This window comes from Myxine glutinosa, chromosome 6 (assembly GCF_964187855.1).
Source record: "Myxine glutinosa chromosome 6, kmMyxGlut1.1, whole genome shotgun sequence".
Classification (NCBI taxonomy): Eukaryota; Metazoa; Chordata; class Myxini; order Myxiniformes; family Myxinidae; genus Myxine; species Myxine glutinosa.
Window position 1 is genome coordinate 120,825,250 of NC_136266.1, and position 17,736 is coordinate 120,842,985.

At 43.0% G+C, this 17,736-nt stretch overlaps 1 protein-coding gene across 1 annotated transcript in view; it reads left to right on the top strand.

Moving 5' to 3' along the window:
* Positions 1–10,808: 10,808 nt before the first annotated feature.
* The window catches only part of LOC137418839 (tumor necrosis factor receptor superfamily member 16-like), a 50,449-nt gene continuing 43,521 nt past the window's right edge, over positions 10,809–17,736 (top strand). The window contains exon 1 of the mRNA XM_078780416.1: positions 10,809–11,401. Within this exon, the coding sequence (XP_078636542.1) occupies positions 11,342–11,401 (60 nt within the window). The 5' untranslated portion in view covers positions 10,809–11,341. The remainder of the gene's footprint in view (positions 11,402–17,736) is intronic.

Consider the following 17,736-nt stretch of genomic DNA (forward strand, 5'->3'; position numbering starts at 1 on the left):
TGCGTACAGCCATCGATGCATCCGTGTGTGCATACAGCCATCCATGCATCCGTGTGTGCGTACAGCCATCCATGCATCTGTGTGTGCATACAGCCATCCATGTGTCTGTGTGTGCATACAGCCATCCATGCATCCGTGTGTGCGTACAGCCATCCATGCATCCGTGTGTGCATACAGCCATCCATGCATCCGTGTGTGCGTACAACCATCCATGCGTCTGTATGTGCATACAGCCATCCATGCATCTGTGTGTGCATACAGATATCCATGTTTCTGTGTGTGCATACAGCCATCCATGCATCCGTGTGTGTGTACAGCCATCCATGCGTCTGTGTGTGCATACAGCCATCCATGCATCTGTGTGTGCATACAGCCATCCATGTGTCTGTGTGTGCATACAGCCATCCATGCATCCGTGTGTGCGTACAGCCTTCCATGCGTCCGTGTGTTCGTACAGCCATCCATGCATCCGTGTGTGCGTACAGCCATCCATGCGTCCGTGTGTGCGTACAGCCATCCATGCGTCTGTGTGTGCGTACAGCCATCCATGCGTCTGTATGTGCGTACAGCCATCCATGCGTCTGTGTGTGCGTACAGCCATCCATGCGTCTGTGTGCGTACAGCCATCCATGCGTCTGTGTGTGCGTACAGCCATCCATGCGTCTGTGTGTGCATACAACCATCCATGCGTCTTTGTGTGTGTACAGCCATCCATGCGTCTGTGTGTGCGTACAGCCATCCATGCGTCTGTGTGTGCGTACAGCCATCCATGGACCTTTATATTGTACTTCATTATGAAATGTTCAGCATAAGGTGCATAAGGTGCATGGTATTTGTGTAGAAGGATTATTACTTATCAAAGTATATTGAGATAGATTCAATTGTGAGCCCTCCATTCTGTAATGTGTCTTTAACCGATTATCCCTTGTTAAGCTTTTTAATATTGTCCTCTGTTATATGTCCTTTACATGTTTCTTTTAAAGCAAACCCAAGACCTTGAGGGGTGTAAGGTGCTTATTGGCACACATGGCAGTTAACATCACATCATTGGGGGGGGGGGGTGAGGGGTGGGGGACAGGGGGCACGTGGAAACATTTGTTACAGAATGTGGCAACATGACTCATTGAGTTGAGAAAAGCCTTCAAACGCCTGATTCTGCAAACCTGATAACGCCTGGAGGACCCGGAGCCGCTGAAAGATTGGTGTTTGAAAAAGGCAGATGTGGATTGAATTGCCTCCAGGAATCGGAGGAGTTCTGATTTCTCTCCTTGGTGGTGCTGGCTGCGCCAAACCTGCGAGAGGCCTCCTGTGTCGCACTTTGCCGGACAAGGTGCATCTCCTCTTATTTCAATGGCCGGCGGCATGGAATGATCAATAAGCCCCCCCCCCTCCCATCTTGGTGTCCTTCACGAAGAGTAGGTGAGCTATCGCCAGCACCATGACCAAATTCCAACCTCCTGCCCTGACTTCCTGTGGTGGAGTGACCAGGATGGCAACCTGACCAGGATTGAAGCCTCGTAACTACTTCTGCAGCACCAATGCTCAGCATAGTGTATGGCACATAATGATGGCACATAATATATCTTATTATAATAGAGCAAACGTATATGGTTCGCTATGTATGTATGTATGTATGTATGTATGTATGTATGTATGTATGTATGTATGGTTATATGTGACGAAAACGTCTTCTTCTTCAAATAAAATTACCACCCTCTTATTTAACCCTCTTAATTGCGTTAAGACTGCTGAGACCCCTCAGACCTTTGACGACCCTTTAATTCCCCCAAGACCCTTCAGACCACCAAGACCCCCAAAGACCCAAATGGTCCTGAAGACCCAAAAGACCCCACAGACCCAAAATACCCTGCAGACCCAAAAGACCCTGAAGACCCAAAACACCCCAAAGGCCCAGAGGATTCAAAAGACTCCGAGGCCCAAATGGCCCCAAAGACCCTGAAGACCCAAAATACCCCAAAGACCCAAAACACTCCGAAGACCCAAAACACCCCAAAGAAACAAAACACCCTGAAGACCCAAAACACCCTGAAGACCCCAAAATACCCAAAACACCCTGAAGATCCCAAAGACCCTTAAAGACCCTTTTGACCCCCAAAAAACCCTTAAATCTCCCGAAGAAGCAAAATACCCCAAATACCCTTAAAGACCCAGAGGAAACAAAAGACCCTTAAGACCCAAACGCCCCTGAAGACACTGAAGACCCAAAATATCTGAAAGACCCAAAACACCCTAAAGATCCAAAATACCCTTAAATGGCCAGATGATCCAAAAGACCCTGAAGACCTAAATGGCTCTGAAAACCCAAAACACCATGAAGACCAAAAAGACATCAAAATGGTCAAAGATGCCTATCCCTCTGAAACGACGTGTGGTGAGGCGCACGGAGCGCGCCGAGTCACGCTAGTATATACAATATGCACTGTGCCTTCAGAAAGTATTCACACACAGACTTTTCACATTTTGTTGTGTAACAGCCTGTATTTAAAATGGATTAAAGTAAGATTTTTTTGTCAATTATATACAAATAATACCCCCATAATGCCAAAGTGGATTTTTTCCCGAAACCTATACAAAATAATTAAAAACGAAAAGTTGAAATGTCAGAAGTCAATAAGTATTCAACCCCTTTGCTATGACACACTTTGAGCTCAGGTGCATCCAATTTCCCTTGATCATCCTTGAGATGTCTCTACAACTTGATTAGAGTTCACCTGTGGCCAATTCAATTGAATCGACATGATTTAGAAAGGAAACACCCCTTTCTATATAAGGTCCCACAGTTGACAAAACATGACAGAGCAGAAACTCCACCATTAAGTCCAAGGAACTGTCCGTAGAACTCCGACATAGAATTGCGAGGAGGAATAGATCTGGGGAAGCGTGTATAACAATTTATAGAGTGTTGGATGTTCCCAAGAACACAGTGAGCTCCATCATTAGGAAATGGAAAGAATATGGAACTACCCAGACTGGCTATCTGACCAAATTGAGCAACCGGGCAAGAAGGACCTTGGTCAGGGAGGTGAACAAGAACACAATGACCACTCTGACAGAACTAAAGAGTTCCTTGGTTGAGATGGGAGAACATGCCGGAAGTACAGCAGTCTCTGCAGCACTTCAAGAGTATAGGCTTTATGGGAGAGTAGCCAGACGGAAGCCACCCATGAGAAAAAGGCACATGACAGCACACCTAGAGTTTGCGAAAAGGCATGAGAAAGACTCTGAGAGCATGAGGCAAAATATTCTGTGGTCTGATGAGACGAATTCACCTCTTTGGCCTGAATGCAAAGTGCTATGCCTACAGTTCATCACCCATCTAACACCCCCCACTACCATGAAGCATTGTGGTGGCAGCATAATGCTATGGGAATGCTTTTCAGTGGCAGGGACTGAGAGACTTGGAAGGATAGAAAGAACAATGAATGGAGCCAAATACAGGCAAATCCTTGAGGAGCACCTGCTTCAGAGCACAAAAGACCTTAGACTGCAGTGAATATTTACATTCCAACAAGATAATATCCCCAAGCATGATGCCAAAGCAACATTGGAATGGCTTCAGAACAAAAAAGGTAAAAATCCTTGAGTGGCCCAGCCAAATTCCAGACTTGAATTCCATTGAGAATCTGTGGAAAGACTTGAGGACTGCTGTTCACCGACGCTCCCCAACCAACTTGACAGAGCTTGAGCAAATTTGCAAGGAGGAATGAGTGAAACTCCCCAAACACAGAAGCGCAAAGCTGATACAGACATACCCAAGAAGACTTGAAGCTGTAATCACCGCCAAAGGCGCTTCTATGAAGTATTGTCTCAGGGGGTTGAATATTTATGTAAATTTGATATTTCTGTATTTCATTTGCAATTACTTTTTTAAAAATTGTTTAAAAAATCCACTTTGATATCATGTGGTGACAAAAATCTCAAATTAATCTATTTTAAAAACAGGCTGTAACACAACAAAATGTGAAAAAGTCTAGGGGTGTGAATACTTTTTTGAAGGCACTTGATGTCAGATAGTACTTGACTGGAATGGTGATCCCATGAATCATAATGCCACACAAGCACTTGCTGCAAGGGTCATGATTAATAGGGCGTGTTTGTCATGTTATTACCATGTTTAGGCATCCATTGTTAATTAATAGGACAGTAATTAAATTAATTAATAAACATCCATTAATAGGACAGTTCACACTCCTTATTGCAGAGGGGCAGATGGTGTTCTATGTTTTTCACAGACTGTAGCTAAAAAGCCATAAACACTTCTTTAAAATGTAATATCTTATTTCCCAGCTATAAAATCCTCTTAAACGGTGCAGTGAATGTCTAATAGAGTCAATACGTGGCAGGCGCCCTCTATGGTTGAGAAACCTTGTGGCAAGTTCTTTCTCTTTTTCATTCTAAGTGCAGCACATGGCTGCGAGTTGCATCATTTCCTGGGAGCGCAGCTGTGTTGCTGATACTGTGGCCATGTATGTTAGAGCAGGAACTTGTAGTCTGTTCAGGGTGCAGACCGATATCTCGTCTATTCTTCGCGAAGGGCACCACAGGCGTGTATGCTGGCAGATGAGACTCCCAATTTAACGTTCATGGGGGGACGGCACACATGTTGATGCCTCACACTCACACAACACGTCAAACACCAGAATAATAGTTTATAGCCGGGCGGAGAGTCAAAACCAGACGAGACAGCCCGGAGGTAAGTGAACACACCTGTATGCTATCCTGCTAGCCTTCAGCGAATGCCGGTGTGACACGTGGGTTCACGGTGGTTCACGGTCGCCATTCCAGGGAAGAGGTACTATTCATCATTCAACAGATACCACCACGTGGTACCACTTGCCAATTCAACTCTTTTGGAGATCCACTCCATCTGATGATACTTGCCGAAAATACAACAACATTATGTGTAATTATAATTATACATGAATATAATTACTATAAATAATATAATTTTATTTATAGTAATTATAATATATAATAATATAATTTTATATTTTTATATATTTTATATATATTTTATATTTTTATATAATTTTATATAATAATATAATTACTATAATTATTATTTAATAATTACATTATTATTATTGATTAGATAATTATTATATAAATATATTGATTATATTATATATATACTAGCAGAAGTACCCGGCATTGCCGGGCGGGGGAGGGGAGGGGGAGGGGGAAGGGGGGGGGGAGGGGAGGGGGAGGGGGAAGGGGGGGGGGAGGGGAGGGGGAGGGGGAGGGGGAAGGGGAGGGGAGGGGAACGGGGGGAGAGCGAGCCCCTTGGTAAAGCGAGCGATTTTTTTGTCATAGCATTTCATAGCGTCATAGCGATTTTTATTTTCATAGCGTCATAGTCATAACGTTCATAGCGTCATAGCGTTCATATCGTTCATAGCGTCATAGCGATTTTTTTTTTCATAGCGTCATAGCGTTCATAGCGTCATAGCGTTTCATAGCGTTTCATAGCGTCATAGCGATTTTTATTTTCATAGCGTCATAGCGTCATAACGTTCATAGCGTCATAGCGTTCATATCGTTCATAGCGTCATAGCGTCATAGCGATTTTTTTTTTCATAGCGTTCATAGCGTCATAGCGTCATAGCGATTTTTATTTTCATAGCGTCATAACGTTCATAACGTTCATAGCGTCATATCGTTCATAGCGTTTCATAGCGTCATAGCGATTTTTTTTTTCATAGCGTCATAGCGTTTCATATCGTTCATAGCGTCATAGCGATTTTTTTTTTCGTAGCGTCATAGCGTCATAGCGTCATCACGTGATCGCTCTGAGCGAATCAGCGCCCACCTGCTCTGATTCCGTTGATTCCGTGCGCTGAAATGCGCTGAGGTAAATATGAATAAAAAATATGGATCGTCAAATATTTTGAGTTCGGCCATGTTCGTCCCAGGCTCGATGGCCATGTCTATGCCAAATATCAAGCACGTAAGCCTCTCCGTTTAGGAGTCTATCGGTAACATTACACACACACACACACACACACACACACACACACACACACACACACTGTGTTTTATATAAATATATATATATATATATATTATTATTATATGATATATTATTGATTATATTCTTATATTGATTTTGATTATTATAATATTATTATTATTATATTAATTATAATTGATTATTGATTTATTATTATTATTATTGTATTATTATATTATATTATATGTTATTATTATATTATAATATTATTATTATTATTATTATATTATATAATATGATATTATATTATATGTATATATTATATTATTATTATTATATATTATATGAATATATTATATATATTATATGAATATGAATTATGAATATAATTGATGGGAATTGTTTATAGTGGATGAATTGATGCCTGTGGTACCCAATTATTGTATGCATGACCATACGTTCTGGCCTTGTGGTCTTTGATGTACATTGTACATGTTCTTGTTTGAACATTGACCTTGGCCTTAGGGCCAAAGCACATGTGTATTCGTTTGAAAAACTTTGTTTAACCGTGTACTTTGGTCTTTGGGCCGTCGTACACAACCTTAGTTATAATGTTTGATTTTATTACCTTTGCCACCCAAAGTGAATGGAGGTTATGTTTTCACCCCTGTCTGTTTGTTTGTTGTTTGTGTGTTTGTGAGCAGGATATCTTAAAACGTTGTGGACGGTTTTGGATGAAACTTTGTGGACAGGTTGGGTATGTGACGAGGAAGAATCGATTTGGTTTTGGTGAAGATTCGAATCTGGATCCAGATACTAGAATTTTAATCTTCCAAGTGATTCTGATCACCATTAAGTGATAGGGTCAAAACGATATATAGCATGATATTTTAAAAAGTTGTGGACGGATTATGGTAAAACTAGGTGGATGAGTTGGGTAGGTGACAAGAACAAGCCGATTTTAGTTCAGGTCCACATCCAGATCCGGCCTATCAGTGCAATACAAAACTTAAACTGTTCCGCCTGGCAGATTTATGCTGTCTACCAAGTGCCGTTCTACTTACCTCCGTCACCAAAGGTGGATGGAGGTCATGTTTTCACCCCCATTTGTCTGTCTGTCTGTGCGTTTGTGCACAAAATAACTCAAAAAGTGTGGACGGATTCTGAGGGAATTTGGCAGATATTTAGCGTATGTGACAAGGACGAAATGATTAGATTTTGGTGAAGATCCGGATTCTGATCCGGCTACTAAAATGTTTTAAGTGATTCTTCACCATTGGGAGATTGGGCCAAAAACGATACAGAGCAGGATATCTCAAAAAGTTGTGGACGGATTTGTAGGAAACTTGGTGGACCGGTTTGTTGTCTGACCAGGACAAATAGATTCAATTTCGTTGAAGATGCGGATCCGGATCCGGCTAGTATAATTTTTAAGTGATTCTTCACCATCGAGTGACATGGCTAACCACGCGGAGGTATGCTCTCGACTGAGTGCCGTTCTAGTTTCTACCTTTTTCGATTAAAAGACTCCTCTTAACAAAGATTATGCCAAATGAGCCAGAAACATGTCCATGGAGGGGTGGGGTGTCATTTCTACACCTGCATCCAACAGTGCGGCAGCAGCTGATACCTTCTTTAATTGCAGTCGGCAGTTCTGTGGCTTTCCCACACTACAACTAACGTATGAAGTACCTTTTTAACCAAATATATTTTTAAAATATTATGTGCGGACATATATCGAAGAGTGAAAAATAATCTTGAAACTTCCATAGATGTACTTTCAGTATATTTATATTGATTTGATTGCAAAATAAGACTAAAATTTGGTCAACACGATTATGTTTCATTTCAAACAGAACAACGAACATTGACGCCGAACAACAGAAAGTGGAGTTTATCAGTTTACATACAAATATATTTTGGATTGATGGGTCATAACTCATAATGTACAAAATAAATACAGAAAGAAGAGTTACTGCATAATCTAAACTATAAGCGAGCCGTTTGTCTGTCTGTCTGTCTGTGTCGCCATTTTTCTGAGATGGCTGAACGGATCTTGGTCAAACTTTCAGAGGTTCATCAGTGAATGCTGGGGAGTGTTTTAGGTGCAAAATTTCTTCTTTAAAAAAAAAAGAAACGCATTTTAAAAAATTCTGAAAAAAGGTTCAATATTTGGGGATTTTTTCTATTTTAATCACTCTATCGCGGGTGCAGGGAAGTGTTTTAGGCCCATACAAAAAATAGACCGGGCAATGCCGGGAACCCCTGTTAGTACCATATAAAACATACGTATGTTTTGAAATTGCATTTTAACTTACCAGCAACGGTACCCGCCCTATGGGCGGGGCTTCAATTTGGAGGCCCAAATGAAAAGGCAAAATATCAGAAATTGAAGGTTTTTTTATTTTAAACGATTCATATAAACATCCGTTGAATCATATCACACGCAAATCATCAAAATCTAAACAGTATCTTTAGAATTTCAATAAAAGCCACATCACTGTTCATATCGGTAAATATTATTACATCTTGTTTCAAATCGTGATCGATACACTATGATCGTGATGATCGTGAATCGTGATCGATAATCGTGTTCACAATCGCTATGTCGTATGTACTCCCGATACGTGTACCAAATATTCATCAGTTGAAATTTATTTCGAAACTTAGAAACTTAGTTGTTAATTTAATTTAGTTTGATTAAAACTTTTAAAATTATAGTTAAAAATTGAAAAATTAGTTAATTTAGTTGAACTTAGTTGAAATTTTAACATGCATTGAATTTTTTTCCCCTTAACTTCCCTTTTTCTAATTTAAAACAATTAATCAATTCATAAATTCCCTGTAATTTATTTTCATGTGACAGTGGAATAGAGATGACAGGATGGCTTAGAGCTATATCATGCCCACTTGCCTTTGAGCTGCCTATAGCCTGCGTTCGAATGTTGACCCCGCTATAAACCCCGACCCTGGTAAAATTCCTGTCTCATGAAGAGTAGGTGAGTTATCGCAGGCATTAGTCAGGTTCACTATGTTAACAAATATAATTTCGTTCAAAATTTTGGTAGATTAGCAAAACTATACATTTTTGGAATATTCAGAGATGAGGAATCCAAAAATTAATGTTTACATTTGCGTAGACACCTTTGCGAAAATGACACTCAGGACAGTGATGAAGATCTGTAAAAGCATATTCCTGAACGGTATAGACCTCGTAGATCCTGTGTATAGGACTTATAGTTCAATCTGATACTACCTATAACTTCCTATAACAACCTATAACTTCAAAGGACTTGCAATATCATGTATTATGTAATACAGTTATATCACAAATATAAAGACAATGGTTTTCAATTACCTTTGTTTGTTGCTTTTCTATAATCCAGAGCACTATTTTGAGGCCTTTATTGGATTCCTTGACCCAGAAAACATAGGATTAGCATATTTAATTAAGTCTCTAGGTTGACTAGAAGCCGAGATCGCGCAAAATATGTATTTTATGGCGGCCATTTTCAAAATCCAAAATGGCGGCCATGCAGGTGTCTACGCAAATGTAAACATTAATTTTTGGATTCCTCATGCTCTGAATATTCCAAAAATGTATAGTTTTGCTAATCTACCAAAATTTTGAACGAAAAAACATAGTGAACCTGACTACATCCTAAACAAACTACAAATTCCTGCCACAATCAAACAGTTAGGTCTGCCAGTTCCAGAAAGCCTTAGGCCAGAATCTCCCAGTCCGATCCCACAGGGAGGGAATCAGTGCGGCCCACAAAGAAGAAGAAGAAGTCCTGATAACAACATGTGTTTTTTTTAAACATTAATGGCTAATGAGTGCTCCATTATAAAAAGCACTGCTGTACTCGTTTAGCATGTTATTTCCGGTAAATCTGGGTTCATGTGCAATGTGCATCCTTTGAGCATGGGATCGGTTTAAAACCTGATTCGGTACACTTTGCCTCCATTTTAACAACAAATCATCCCCTGCCACGACCTGGAGCACAATATCTAATTTGTGAAGGACTTTGTGTTGCACGTGCGAGTCCAGAATGAGGCATGTTCAGGATTTCCCGAAATAAGTTACACCTTCAATGGCTATCTGGGGGAATGAAGGTAAATATGAAATGGAAATCGTCGGTGGGAAACCTGGCAAGCGTTTTAAACGGTGTAACTCTTTTTGGGATTCCTTGTAGAAGTATAAATATTTAGTAATCGAAAGTTATTATTTGACTCATCTAATTTGCTTATACTTTACTATGAAATCGAAAAAAAAAGGTGTTTCTTGGACTATCTAGATTATTAGCTCTTTCACGAGCCTCGATCTTGTATACAACAACAACAAAAAAAAAAAAAAAAAAAAAATCTCGTTCGGATAACTTTCTGAACGCTCGGTGCTCGTAGTTTGTATTCGTAGGTCAAACAAAATGAACGTCCCTGGGAAATGGTCAAACGAATATAAAGTTTGTTGTTTGCTTTTCGCAGGAAGGAAGAGCAGCAATTGCAAATTAGAATGAATCAAAGTACGGTGAACGAAGGTCGAAAGGAAAATGCGAGCGAAGTGAAAATCAGAGACTGATGGAATGAGAGGCGGCACGTTATTACCGGCCTCGCCTTCGGTTTGTATTCCCGGCGATTACATCGTCCTTCCATCCGATAGTCCCCACTTCAAAGCGCAATTCCTACTCGAGCTCGCAGCCCGAAGCAGCGATGGGGCGGGAAAACCGGCAAGGCGGTAGGGGGCGGGGCGAGCGGACCGGTCGAGCCAATGGGAAGAAGCGGCCGTTCGAACAAAATGCGCGAGACGAGCGTTGCGTGGCGCGTGGGTGGAGCGACGCACAGACGCACGTGGTGCCCACAGGAGCGCGCGCGACCGAGCAGACAGACGCACGTGGTGCCCACAGGAGCGCGCGCGACCGAGCAGACAGACGCACGTGGTGCCCACAGGAGCGTACGCGACCGAGCAGACAGACGCACGTGGTGCCCACAAGAGCGCGTGCGACCCAGCAGACAGGTGCACGTGGTGCCCACAGGAGCGCGCGTGACCGAGCAGACAGACGCACTTGGTGCCCACAGGAGCGCGCGCGACCGAGCAGACAGGTGCACGTGGTGCCCACAGGAGCGCGACCGAGCAGACAGGTGCACGTGGTGCCCACAGGAGCGCGTGCGACCCAGCAGACAGACGCACGTGGTGCCCACAGGAGCGCGCGCGACCCAGCAGACAGACGCACGTGGTGCCCACAAGGAGCGCGAGCGACCCAGCAGACAGACGCACGTGGTGCCCACAAGGAGCGCGCGCTCAGCCGACTCGAGACGTCAAAAAGAAACTTTGGTCGTTGTTCTTCCTCAACAAGACCCCGTTACCCTCTGATGCTTTCTTCAATCTACCTGAGGATGTGGCGCGTGCTTCCCATTGTGCTGTGCCTTACGGTAAGTCTACCTGGCGCGCACTCGTCATCTTATGCGCTGTACATAGACATGCTCGGTCGATAAAAAGGTGATTGAACACGCGTCTATGTACAGCAGCCGGAGTGTCCGCGTCTATTGGCAGCAGTCGGAATGTCCATGTCTATGTACAACAGCCAATGTGTCTGCGTCTATGTACAACAGCCGCAGTGTCCGCGTCTATTGACAGCAGCCGGAGTGTCCATGTCTATGTACAGCAGCCGGAGTGTCCATGTCTATGTACAGCAGCCGGAGTGTCCGCGTCTATTGACAGCAGCCGGAGTGTCCATGTCTATGTACAGCAGCCGGAGTGTCCGCGTCTATTGACAGCAGCTGGAGTGTTTGCGTCTATGTACAGCAGCTGGAGTGTCCGCGTTTATTGACAGCAGCCGGAGTGTCCGCGTCTATTGACAGCAGCCGGAGTGTCCGCGTCTATTGACAGCAGCCGGAGTGTCCGCGTCTTTTGGCAGCAGCCGGAGTGTCCATGTCTATGTACAGCAGCCTGAGTGTCCGCGTCTATTGACAGCAGCCGGAGTGTCCGCGTCTATGTACAGCAGCCGGAGTGGCCGCGTCTTTTGGCAGCAGCCGGAGTGTCTGCGTCTATTGGCAGCAGCCAGAGTGTCCACGTCTATGTACAGCAGCCGATGTGTGCATGTCTATGTACAACAGCCGATGTGTCCACGTCTATGTATAGCAGCTGATTTGTCCACGTCTATGTACAGCAGCCGATGTGTCCATGTCTATGTACAGCAGCCGTTGACCCGTCGTGTCTGCGTCTATGTACAGCAGCCGTCGTGTCCGCGTCTATGTACAACAGCCGATGTGTCCGCGTCTATGTACAACAGCCGACGCGTCCGCGTCTTTGTATATCAGCTGATTTGTCCACGTCTATGTACAGCAGCCGATGTGTCCATGTCTATGTACAGCAGCTGTCGTGTCCTCAGCCTGAGCCCATGTCTATTTTCATCTCCCGTGTGTCTTTCCCTGTCGGAGACTCGTGTCGATCAGCGTAATGGGAACGAATGGCTCGATGTTTGATCATAATCGCTCTGAGCGACTTGTTTCCGAGTTCGGTGGCGACAACGTCCTTTCTTGTCCTCTCCGTCCTTATCTTTCTCCACTTAATGCTCGTCCATTGCTTAGCAACGCGCGTTCTCATCACCAATAAGATGCTTTACCGGTACTCGGCTGCTCGGTCGATAAAAAGGTGATCGAACCCGCCGCTTTTTGGCGACAGGTTGGTATACGATCTATAAAAACCAAGCACGTGGTCTTTCAAAACTCCTGATTTCAAATCGAAATACTTGAACAGCAACAACAAAAACTAGAACAGCACTCGGTAGAGAGCATACCTCCACCTGGTTGGCCATATCACTCAATGGTGAAGAATCACTTTAAAAATTAAATAAATCTCATGTCCGAATCCATATTCAGATCTTCACCAAAATTGAATCTATTTGTCCTTGTGAGACACACAACCGGTTCACCAGGTTTCGCCCAAATCCGTCAATAACGTTTTGAGATATCCTGCTTTGTATCGTTTTTGTCCCTATCTCAAAATGGTGAAGAATCACTTAAAACATTCTAGTAGCCGGATCCGAATCCGGATCTTCACCAAAATCTAATAATTTCGTCCTTGTAACATATGCTACCTCTCTGCCGAATTCCGTCCGATTCCGTCCACAACCTTTTGAGATATTTTGTTCACAAACAGACAAACAAACAGGGGTGAAAACATAACCTCCATCCACCTTTGGTGGCGGAGGTAAAGATAAAAATGCGCGATCTTAAGGCTCAAAAATGAGTCGCACCGGTGTACAGGTGAACTCTCTCCGACTAGGGGGTCCACACTGATCTTGGCCACTCATTGAGTACAATTCTGTAAGTAAATAATTCTGATAGACCCGTCCTGCGAGAGGGCACCTTTTCGGCGCACATCATCGTCCCGGTGAACCCGCTCGCCCGGTTTTCCGCCTCGACGTGGTCCGGAGTGAACTCTCCGTTGTTTTGTTGTGATCCGTCTGTTTTGCCGGTGGGAAGAGGTTCGCACCACGACCCGCCCACACCGTTCGGCTCACCACGCCCGTGGACCTGCGTGTCACGGCAACCACGGTGGGCGGGTGACGGCTTGAGCGGGGCACGGCTCACCCACCACCTATTGTGGCGCAAAGAAGCACTTTCGGAGGAAATAAACACCAACGCAATATCTGGATTGACTGACTTCTGGAAAAATGATTTGGCCAGGTGTCAGGCGAAGGTGAAATTCCACTCAATTGCATTCTTCTCTATATGTCTTTTTATTTGGTGAAAATTCTACAGAAAATTTCCTGTGTGAATACATCATCACATTTTTGGGGGTGGGTGTTGGAGGGTTGGTTTTGGAACACGTACTCAATTTTGACTTGGTATTTCGAACAGGGACTGAGTCGGTCGGAAAAGTTTGGTCACCACTCAATACTTGAAAAGGTACTTTTACTGACCTGCAATGGACTTTGTGGGTGGAGACTATCGATTCAATATTCGATCCCCTAAGTAAAGTCAGTTCTTTGAAACTGCCAGGAGACATCAAGAGCCTCCCTGGACCTGTCAATATAATCTCAACACGAAGTTTGAGATCAAAAGTAGGAAACCACCAAAGTTGTTGGATAAAAACACGACAGTTGCATTTCCTGTATTTGAGTGTTGCGATGCTCTACTTCTTTAGGTACCGATACAATTAAAGTAATACATTCACAGAGACTTGTTATACATATCTTGTGTTATGTATGACCAGTTAGGACTGGCAGGATAGCCTTGAGGTATGCACACTCACCTGTTAGCTGTCTAACCTGGATTTGAATCCCGACCCAACTACAAGTTGTCATCTCGGTGTTTCACAGGCTCTATCAATGTGTGTGCCATCCCTCGGATGGGCGGTAAACTGAGCGTGCCGTCTTCTAGCATTATTTGTGGACATTAAACATCCCATGTCCATCGTGAGGAGTAGACGAGCTATCGCCAGCACCCTGAACCATATTACAAATTTATGTTCTAACCTATGTACGTGGAACACCATCAGGAGCATTTCGGCGCTCCTGCAAGAACTGATGTAAACCCGCAGCTACGTGCTGCCTGCAAATGAATGAACAGATTTTCATGGTGACCGTGAAATGACATGGCAACGGCACTTGATGCAAGAATCCTGACCAATAGGGGGTGCTGGTCTTGCATCCGCCCTATTTCAGCATCATGGTTTTGTGGACTTTAACCTTTGACCAGGAAATAAGATATTAAAGTTAAAATGGGACTTCCGGCTTTTATTTCGGTCTGTGAAAGACACAGAACTTAAACTAGAAACTTGATGGAAATCCAGTCAATGTTGATGAAGACCGGTGAGTCAGAAATGTGTATTCGTCGATTGATCCCAAGTGGTCAGGCTGGCATCATTGAAAAAAAAGAGATGCTCCTCCAGCCTATGCAGGCTGACAAATACTGTGTTTAGAGTAACGGTTGATACTGCTTTTATTAGTGGGCAGTTCTGTTACAACAAAGCCAGAAGTTCCATTTTAATTGTTATATTGTTATGTGGGAGGGGGAGGGAGGAGGTCCACAGTTGGATTGTATTAAGAATAGCTTGGCCCATGTGATTGTGTATGTTAGGTTACTCTTGTAACAGCTCTTTCTCCAGATGTGAGTCGCATTGTAAAATGTGCAAAGGCAGCAGTGAGTGTTAACTTTAAGACAGTGTATATATGTAGTATATACAATATATACGGTCACATGAAAAAGTAAGTACACCCAATGTAAATTTTGACTTTTTCAACATATATCAACATACAGCTATTTGATCGTCATTTCAACAATATTGATAGATAAAGGTGATATAATATTTAAAATGTCATGAAACATTTACATTTTGTAGTCCATTGTATAATTTAAATAAACATAAATGCAAATTTCGCATGTGGAAAAAGTAAGTACACCCTTGGCTCTAATAGGCGGTATTGCCCCCTTTGGCAGAAACAACCTCAAGTAGGCATTTCTTATAACTGTCTACCAGTCTCTGACAACAACTGGGAGAAATTTTTGCCCACTCCTCCATGCAGAATTCTTTCAGCTGTGCGATGTTTGAGGGGTTTCTTGCATGCACAGCTCATTTCAAATCCCCCCACAACATCTCGATGGGATTTAGATCCGGGCTTTGACTTGGCCATTCCAGAACCCTCCATGTATTTCTTTTCAGCCATTCCTTGGTGGATTTACTGGTATGTTTAGGGTCATTGTCATGTTGCAAGGTCCACCTTCAGTTGAGCTTCAACTTTCCGACAGATGGCCTCACATTATCCTCAAGCACCCTCTGGTACAATGAAGAATTCTTAGTGGATTCTATGTTGGTGAGCTGCCCAGGCCCTGATGCAGCAAAGCTGCCCCAAACCATAATATTTCCACCACCATGCTTTACAGTTGGTATCAGGTTCTTGTGGTCAAATGCTGTCTTTGGTTTTCGCCAAACATGTCTTCTGGTACTGTGGCCAAATAGCTCTACCTTTGACTCATCTGTCCAGAGCACATTGTTCCAGAAGTGCTGGTCTTTGCCTCGGTGTTCATTGGCAAACTTTAGTCTTGCCCTGATGTTCTTTCTGGACAGCAAAGGTTTCCTCCTGGCACACCTCTCATGTAGATCAAATTTGTGCAGCCTCTTTCTATTGGTAGACTCGTGCACTTTGACATCAACAGTGGCAAGAGCTACAGTACATGTAGGTCCCGTGATGACATTCTGGGGTTTTAGAGACTTCTTTCAGCATATTGCGGTCTACTCTCGGGCTGAACTTGCTGGGGCGGCCTGGCCTGAACAAGTTGGCAGTTGTTTGGGATCTTATCCACTTGTAGATGATCTTCCGGACAGTCGAATGATTGATTTCAAATTGTTTGGAGATCTTTTAAAATCCCTTCCCAGACTCGTAGGCATCTATAACTTTCTTTCGGAAGGCCTCAGAGAGCTCTTTTGATCTCGGCATGGTGATGCTGCACACTTCAACAACAAAGAGCAAACCAAACGAAATGTCTGAGGTTTAAATAAGACAGGTTCCTCCAAGATCCTCTCTGACGATGTTCTAATCATTTGCATCTGAGCTGGTGCACCTGATTCTAATTTTAGGTATTTGAAGTAGTGATAAATGTAGGGGTGTACTTACTTTTTCCACATGCGAAATTTGCATTTATGTTTATTTAAATTATACAATGGACTACAAAATGTAAATGTTTCATGATATTTGTTATATTATATCACCGTTATCTATCAATATTGTTGAAATGAAGATCAAATTGCTGTATGTTGAAATATGTTGAAAAAGTCAAAACTTTACATGGGGTGTACTTACTTTTTCACGTGACTGTATATACATATACACATGCTGTTTCACCACCTAAACTGCCACTGTTTCATCCGAATCTGTAACCTTTTGAAAATTAATTAATTTAATTATTAATCAAAAAATTTAATAATTCACTGAGTAATTGGCTAATCAATAAATCAAAATACCCTTTACATCCAAATCACTTGGTCATTGTCATGTCCAAATATCAGCTTCCTAGCTCAAAAGGTGCCTGAGATATTGCCCAAATGAGAAAGAAAATAAATAGGGAGTTAATAAATCGACCATAATTAAGTAATTAATTAATCAATTAATCAAAAAAAATTAAAGAATATCCATTTTTGCCAAACCCCGTGTTTACTATTGTGCCCAAATTTCAGCTTCCTAGCTCAAAGGATGGCTGAAATATTGCCCGGACTAACAATCAACCGGAGTGAAAACTGAGTACTCCCTTTCGGCGCACATCCTCGCTGGGCCCCCTCGTCTGCAAATGACGTCATGCAACACCTGGAGATAGATTATGGAGGGAGTAGTGTACAATAACAATGCAAGAATCCAAACCTATCCACATCATAACCCATCTATAATTAATTTTCTCCTCACCTCCTGCCCTCTCCTTCCTCTCTGCACCATGTGGAGGGTTTGCGATAGCTTCTGTCGTCAGGCTTTTCCTTGAACAGAACACACCAACAATGTTGGGGTCCATGGGTGGGTGGGGATGGTTTATGCATGCAAAATCCTTGAGTAGCTGGAGCACAGGGGCTGCGAATGTCGGGACAGTATAATATGAAAACCCGCGAATTGCGAATCCGTGAATGTTGGTTTTTCACGGTACAGCATGATGCAGTATTTCAACAATTTGTGGGCGGATTATGATGAAACTTAGTTGATGATGAGATTAGGCGACAAGAACAAGCCAATTCGATTTTGGCTCAGGTCTGGATAAAGATCCGGGTTATCACAGGG